Source organism: Neovison vison, chromosome 5, assembly GCF_020171115.1.
Source record: "Neovison vison isolate M4711 chromosome 5, ASM_NN_V1, whole genome shotgun sequence".
NCBI lineage: Eukaryota > Metazoa > Chordata > Mammalia > Carnivora > Mustelidae > Neogale > Neogale vison.
In genome coordinates this window covers 2,528,430-2,535,687 of record NC_058095.1, presented here as the reverse complement: position 1 = coordinate 2,535,687, position 7,258 = coordinate 2,528,430, and the positions used below count along the sequence as shown (strand labels likewise).

At 65.8% G+C, this 7,258-nt stretch overlaps 1 protein-coding gene across 1 annotated transcript; it reads right to left on the bottom strand.

Moving 5' to 3' along the window:
- Positions 1-768: 768 nt before the first annotated feature.
- CBX4 (chromobox 4) lies at positions 769-7,034 on the bottom strand. The gene is made up of 5 exons (XM_044247287.1): positions 6,900-7,034; positions 6,710-6,753; positions 5,526-5,591; positions 3,268-3,334; positions 769-3,005 (listed from the first exon to the last, which is right to left on the bottom strand). The coding sequence occupies exons 1-5, from the start codon at positions 6,966-6,968 to the stop codon at positions 1,593-1,595; spliced, it is 1,659 nt and encodes a 552-aa protein (XP_044103222.1). The 5' UTR covers positions 6,969-7,034; the 3' UTR covers positions 769-1,592.
- Between the last annotated feature and the right edge of the window lie 224 nt (positions 7,035-7,258).

Sequence of the window (7,258 nt, the reverse complement as noted above, 5' to 3'; positions counted from 1 at the left end):
GAGGAAACAGGGGTGGGCAGGCCTTGCTCGCCAAGCCTCCTCCCCTCCTCCTCCCCCGCCACCACGCAGGAAGCCCCCCGCCCCTGCCCTGGCCGCGCTCGCTGCGCCTCCAGTCGGAGCCTCTGGCCTGGTGGTTTCCGGGGAGAGAGCCTGGCAGAGAAAGAGCCTCGGCGGCTTCCTCGGCGGGGCGGGGCCAGCGATGCCAGCAAGCGACGCTAGGGAGGGTGGGAGAGTCCCCTCCCCGCTGAACCTGCCATACCGGGCAGGGATTATTAAGAACACCCCTGCCCCACCAGAGCCAACGCCTGGGGGTGTGGCGCCCCGGGTGGGTGGGGGGCAAAGATCAGCAGGTGCCGGGCGGGCGCTGCGCGCGCGGCTGGGGGAGGGTCTCGCCCCACCCACTCCTCTGCGCCGCTCGAGGACCCATGCCCCCCTCCCCCCACCGCGCAGATCCCCGGGTCTGCCAGCTCCCAGGGCACCGCCCGCCTGGGGAGTCCTGGGGGCGGGGGCGACGCTGACACCCCCTCCCCCCGCAGGAATTCCCCTCTCGGTTGGAGCGCCTCTCGACTTCCGGGGAGCAGGGTCACTCCTCCGGCGCGGGCGCCTCTGCCCGTGCCACCAGTCCGCTCAGCCTCTGCACAAGCTTTAGCGCAGGATGCGGGGAGGTTTCCTCCCCCAGACCTAAAGTGTAAGTGGGGTGGGGCGAGGGGTCCCGCCGCCTCCCGAACCTCCAGCGCTCCCCCTGCGCTCATCTCAAAACAGCCAAAATGCACCTTCAACATCTCCATTTAATATTTACATTCAAGCAGGTAATAATTGGAAGCTTATAGTTTAGACATTTCTAGTAGCAGCAGTTTCTAGAGAGCTCGTTTAGCTTTTAAACAAACTTTTTTTTTTTTTTTTTTTTTTTTTTTTTTGCACATAGAAACAACACATCCATGTGTACGGTATCAAAAAATATATACCAACGTTACTGGTATTGCAGTTCCAGGAAGGGGAGGAAATGAAATCAGCCGAAATACTGAATGAACAGGAAGAAAGGTCAACAGAAAATAGTTTGTCTGATATAGAATATAACATGATCTAGAGGAAACTCCATAAATCTAGGTTTTTATATTTCAATATATAAATACCTACAAATAAATATATATATATCAGCCCGAAGGGGGTGGCCGGGCCTTTTGAGCTCAAACAATACATTTCAATAATAACACCACGTACAAACGGGAGTAAAGTCTGCACTTGACAAGTTAGCACGGTTAAAATATAATACTATTACTCTGAGACCGAGGCGCGCGGCTGCCCTGCCAGTCCCGGAGGTCCACGAGGGAGGGGAGGTCCAGCGCGGGGATGGGGCAGGTCGGGGGCGAGACCTGCAGGCACCGCGTGGAAAGAGCCAGTGCTGGCCGGGGAGCGGGCCCCAGCCAGGAGCCGACAGCGGGGCGCAGAGGGGCGCGCACGCTGCGGCTGGGGCGTCCTCGCACCGGGGCAGGCCCGGATCTCCCGTGGCGGGCGAGAGGAGGAGTTCGCCCCTAGGCACCAGGTGCTAGGCCACCCGCGGGGATGGCGCTTCCCCTTCCGGACCCCTCCAGCTACACTGTCACGTACTCCTTGAACGTGACGGTGAGGCAGTTCGCGGTGACGTCGGTGATAATTATATTCCCAAAGAAGGGCTTGAACTCGCTCAGCGGTTCCTCAGGCTCGTCCTGGGCCTCCGCCGGAGGCTTCTCGGCCGCTGTCACTGGCGCAGCTGCCACCGCCGCCACCGTCGCGGGCGCCTCGGGCTTCACTTGGAGGGCGCTTGGGGGCTCCCCCGCTTCGCCGCGCGTCTTGACGCAGCGCAAGTCTATGGGCTCGTCCAGGTCCGAGTCCAGCAGGATGACCTCGGGCTGCGGGAGGGTGGCGGCAGGGGGCAGGTCGGTGGGGTGCTCGGCGGCCGGGCTGCCCCCCAGGCAGGTGGGGGTGCTGATGCTGCGCGCCGTGAGGCGCTTTTTGCAGGGCTCGCGCTCGCCGTGGGTCTCGGAGAGGCAGCGCTTGCGCGCGTGGGAGAGATTCAGGCCGACCGCGTGGTGGTGGTGGTGATGGTGGTGGTGGTGGTGGTGGTGGTGGGAGGGCGCGTGGGCGCTCCGGGCCGGGTCCCAGGCCAGCAGGTCGGGCTTGGTGGTGAGCTGCAGGGGCTGCTCGCCGAAGGCCTCCTTGGACGGGGACAGCTTGCGGGAGCCGGCGTCCTGGGGCTGCGAGTCGCCGGCGCCCTGCGCCTCCTCCTCCCTCCTCTTGGACGGCGCCTCCGCCTTCTTCTCCTCCGCCCCCGCCGCCTTTTTGAAAGTCCTGTCGGCGGGGGGGTGGCGCTCCTCGGCGGCGCGTTTCTTGTGGCCCGGGGAGCGCGCCTCGCCCTCGGCCGCCTCGCCGGACTTGATCTTCACGGCCTGCATGCCGTTCTCCATGTACTTGCTCATGACGATCACGATGCGCCCGTTCTTGTTCTTGTTCTTGACGATCTTCATCTTGCCCCCGATCCCGTTGCCCGTCACCGCCTCCTTGGGGGCCGGCGTCATCCCGTTGGGAGGGCCCTTCTCCGAGCCCTTGCCCGGAGCCCCGGCCGCACCGGCCAGGGGCTTCACAGCTCCTAGGTAGCCCTTGGCCCCCGCGCCGTGCGCCCACTTGTCGGGCGGGTGGCTCTTGGCGCCCAGGTCCGGGCAAGTGGGGCTGGGCGCCTCCTTGTGGCCGCCCTGGTACTGCAGGTCGTACATCTTGGGGTCCGGCTGGTAGGGGTGGTGCTTCTTGCTGTTGAGCTGGTAGTAGTACTTGCCGCTCTTGCCCGGCGGTGGGGGCTTGCCGGCCCGCTCCTTGCTGTGCGGCTGGTACTGGTGGTGCTTCTTGCTGTTGAGCTCGTACTGGTGGCCCTGGCCCTTGCCCTGGGCGCCCAGCTCCAGCTTTGCGCGGTTGTCTGCGGAGGAGTCCTGAAGTCCAGTCAGCACGTTGGAGCGACGGGCAAACGTGGGGACCTGGGGGAAGGAGGCAGGGATGGGAGCGGGAGGTGAGAAGAGGGTAAGGCCAGCCCCAGGGCAAGCCTCCAGCATCAGGAGCGTCCCAGCCCCAGCTGGGTCAGCAGCTGCCTTAGAGGCCTGAGCTGGAGGTCAAGAGGAAAGGAAGTGGAACTGGGTGCTCTGGAGAAAGTCTCCCTGCCCTCTGCGCCTGCAGGCAGATCAGGTGGCAATGGCAAGGGGAGGACGAGTGGACAGGCCCGCGCCCAGCGACCATATTCACCTGCACCACCAGCGGTTTGGGCTTCGGCCCTCTCTTCCGGTACCCCATCAGCTGCTCCTGCCGCTCCCTGGGGGGAGGGAACAGAGGGCAGCAAGGTTAGCCTCCGGATGGCCTCCCCTCCTGCCAAGATCCAACCTGCGCTGACGCCTGCCCCCCACCCCCTCCCTCGAGCAGCCAGGCCAGCGTGATCCAGAGGCATCAGGAGCTCAGGGCAGAAGGTCGACTGTGCCACCAGCTGGGCGTCTCCAACCAGTCCCAGAGCCCCGCTCTGTGCTCGTACGGACCCTCCTTTGCCCCAGGGGTGCTCCGCCAAGGGCTCCCCCATCTCTTGTATCCGCACCTGCCCTGGCGCCCCCCGCAGCTCTGCCTCAAGGTGGGGGAGACAGCAGCCAGGCGCTAGCGTAGGTGATGCACTGGCGCCCCCAGCCTTGGGCCCGCGGCCCCGCGCAAAGTGAGGTGGGCGCGGGGGTCCAGGGGATGCAAACAGGCCCAAACGAGGTGTGCGGAACACGTCCCCTCCCCGCCAGAGGCTCGGGATGCTAATGACCTCATTAAGATTCAGATAACGAGTGCCGCCGGCAGAAGGGAGGACTCGTTTTCCTATGGCCGGGCCCTAAACAGGGGGAGGGGCTGCGCCCTTGTTTACAAGGCGGCAAATGAGCCAATTAGGGGCTGGGGGCGGGGGCCGGCCGCGGAGGCCACGGCCTGGCCAGGTTCGCAAACACCTGGTGAACAGGCTCCGGGTCGGCCTGGGCGGAGCGGCGGGGCGGAGCGAGGCCGGGCGGTGCGCGGAAGCACCGCCCCCTCGCCGAGCTCTCGGCCGCCTCGATTTCCCAATTGTTAATGAACGCCACCAGAGGTGGCCCCGGCCCACACCACCGCCAGGCTCCCGCCGGCGGCCGGGCGGAGGGTGACCCGAGGCTGGCATTCAGATCGTCCCGGCACTGCCCAGCCTTTCCTGGGAGAAGAACGGGGCGGCCCCCCAACGCGTGCCAAAGTTGCAACCCGCTGCCGGGCCGGGCGGGCGCTCTCCAGCGACCCCAGGCACCCCCCTGCCCGGGGGCTAACCCAGGGGAGTTCGGCCGCGCCCGGGGGCCCGGGCCGGGGCCTGACTCCGAAGTTGCGTGGCATTGCACCAGCCTGCGCTCTAATTCTTCGGGGACCCATTATGCAACATGGCATCAGCCGCTGACATGGTTACAGGGTGATGAACTCCCAGGTGGAACCGGGGCAGGATCCCTTCTCGGCGCCCCCCTGCGTCGCGGGAGAGCAACTTCCCCGCCGGTCACTCGCTCCGAGGGTCTAGAGTTCAGTTTTAGCGCCAAATGCGCCACAGGAAATAATGCAAAATAAAAGGGGGAGGCGGAATGGAAGGCAGCGGGGGTGGCGGAGCTCCGCGGACTCGGGCCGCGCCTCCCCTCCGCGCCCGCCCTCCCCCGCTCCGGTCCTCCCCGAAAAAGAGAACCGCAGCCACGGGCGCTGGATCCAGCTGCCGCAGCTGCAGCTCGACAAGCATCTGTGCGCGCCAAGGATGAGCCCCGCGTCAGAAGCCGCCCCTCCACCACCCGGCAGCTCCCAACCCACGCCCTTTGGGCCAAGCTCCCCCTGCCCCAGGATGGGGGCCCACACCCACCGACTAGCCCAGTGGGGGGTGCAAAGGGCACCCAGCACCAGACAGGCTCTACCCCCTGCGGAGCCCAAGCTCCCTGGGTGGGGGGGGGTCGAAGGTTGGGAGGGTGGTTAGGGCCTTGCCAAGTCAACTTTTCTCCAGCCCCCAACAGGTTAAGTTCAGTTCCGTGACGTCCGGCGGTTTCACAACGCCGGCTCCCTCGGAGCTGCCCCGAGAGGTGCTGGTGCCAAGCGGCCAGTGGCCACAGGAAAGCAACACCTAGGCTCCGGGGGTGGGGCTCCAAGGCTGTGCAGAGAGGGGGGCCCGCCCGGGGGGGGGGCAGAAGCCGCCTGGAGGTCTCCGGGCAGCGGCAGGGCCACCCGCACGCACCCTTCTCGCAGTTTCCCCCAAAACACCAGCCTCGCCTTCTCCGGCCCCGCCCCGCCCCCACCCCCAGGCTGCCGCAACCGCCAAGGACGTTGGTGAAGAGAAGCCGAGGCCGCAGCCGTGCGGGTGCAGGCCCGTCGGGGGAGGGGGCTCCCGCCGGCCCCCTCCAGGCCCTTCCCCTCTTCCCCACTGCAGCGTGGCCCCCTCTCCCATTCCCATATACGGTCACGGCTGCGGGCGGCGGCTGCGGGGGGACGCTCACCTGTTCTGGAAGGCGATCAGCAGCCGGGGATCCAGGATGTTCTCCTCGGGTTCCCACGTGTTATATCTTGCAAGGGAAAAGGGAGGGGACACGGCGTAAAAAAAACCGAGCCAGCTCTGCGGCCTCCAGGTGGGGAATGACATAAGGCCCTACTCTGTCTTCAAGAACCGAAAGCTATTTAGCTGTGGATGTGGGGGGTGGAGGGGAGATTTCTGCAGGCCTGACACGGTCCCCGACACCCCCCCCCCAAGTCAAAATAAACACACAAGGGCAGGAGGAAAGGGGAGGGGTAAGGAAAACGAAACTAGCAGTTTATTTTGCAGTTGTCAAGAATTTTAAGCATGTTACTGCGACATGTTCCAAAGCCACTTTGCTCACCAGGAACCCTGCGTGCAAAGCAGCCGAAAGGCAAAGTCGCAGTCCCCCTCCTCTCCCCAACCCCGAGTCTCCGCGAGGGCTTCAGCTGTTCTCCATTTGACCCCTAATCCGATCACCATCAGCCAGCCCCCCCCACCACTGCACACCCCCTCGCAGCCCTGGAGCCCGGTGTCACGGCAAGCACCCCCAAATACTCAGCAATATAAAAATGTGCCTCTGTGTGTGTGTGTGTGTGTGTGCGCGTCTGTCTCCATCCGGTGCCTTCGCATTTCAAATAAAAAAAAAAAAAAAATTCCCCACCAAAAGCGCAGTGACAGTTCCCAACATTTTCTGCCTTTTTTCCTCCTCTCCCCGCACCACTAGGAGGGAAGAGGCACACAATTGCATTTTCGTCGCTTTTTAATTTTTTTTTTTTTTTTTGGTTTTGCAATATGGAGCCGTTCGGTGGAGGGAAAGGGGAAAGGAGCCATTTTCTGCTGCACATCAGTCAGTGCCTGCGCCCTCCCTCCCTCCGCCGGCCTCCCCGGCTCGGCCCCGCGTCTCTCCAGCTCCTCCGGCTCCTTTTAGTGCATAAATTAGTGATGGCATTTCCCGGAGAGCGGAGCACAACACAGGGCGCCGGGCTCGGGCTCGGCGGCTCGGCTTCCCCAGTGCCTGCCACCGACTTCCCCACCCCCTCCTCCCTCCACCCCACCTCCACCCCGCCTCCCGTCCGCTCCCCCCACCACCCCACCAGCTCGGCGGTCCGGAGCCCGGGAGCCCCGCGCCGCGGCACCCGGCGCCCCCGCCCCTCCGCCGCCACTTACTTGGGGGACCAGCCTCTCCATTTCACCAGATACTCCACTCTGCCCTGAGGGGGGAAGAGACAGCACTCCATCAGCTTCCGCGGGATCCCCGGCTCCGGCCCGCAGCCTCCCCACCCCCTCCCCGCCTCCTCGCGGGCTGCTCCGGCCGCCGCTCCCTCGCCGCCTCGCCGCCGCCCCCGCGCCGCCCTACCTTGCGGATCCGCTTCTTCTCGATGCTCTCCACCGCGAAGACGTGCTCGCCAACAGCTGGCAGCTCCATGGCCGAGCCGGAGCGCGCCGGGGCGCGGGGGGCCGGCGCGGCTGCAGACGCTGCTGGCTCCCGCCGGCGCCCCGCTGCCGCCCCGGCCGAGGCGCCCCTGTCGCCCGGGCCGCCCGCGCCGCCCGCGCCGCCGCCGCCGCCGCCGCTCCCTGCACAGCCCGGCCGCCCGCCCGCCCGCCGCTGCCCGCGCCCGCCCCGCGTCCCGGCTCGCGCTCGCTCAGACAACTGAGCCCGGGCCGCGGCTGCACAAGAACTCATGCAAATCCGGACGTCAGCGGGCGGGGCCTCGC

Excerpts from the sequence above, each read along its gene's own strand:
- CBX4 (XM_044247287.1), bottom strand. The coding sequence starts at position 6,968 with ATGGAGCTGCCAGCTGTTGGCGAGCACGTCTTCGCGGTGGAGAGCATC. Across the intron at positions 5,592-6,709 it reads TGGAGAGGCTGGTCCCCCAA|ATATAACACGTGGGAACCCG; the intron begins GTAAGTGGCGGC and ends TTCCCTTGCAAG. Across the intron at positions 3,006-3,267 it reads CCAAACCGCTGGTGGTGCAG|GTCCCCACGTTTGCCCGTCG; the intron begins GTGAATATGGTC and ends TCCTTCCCCCAG.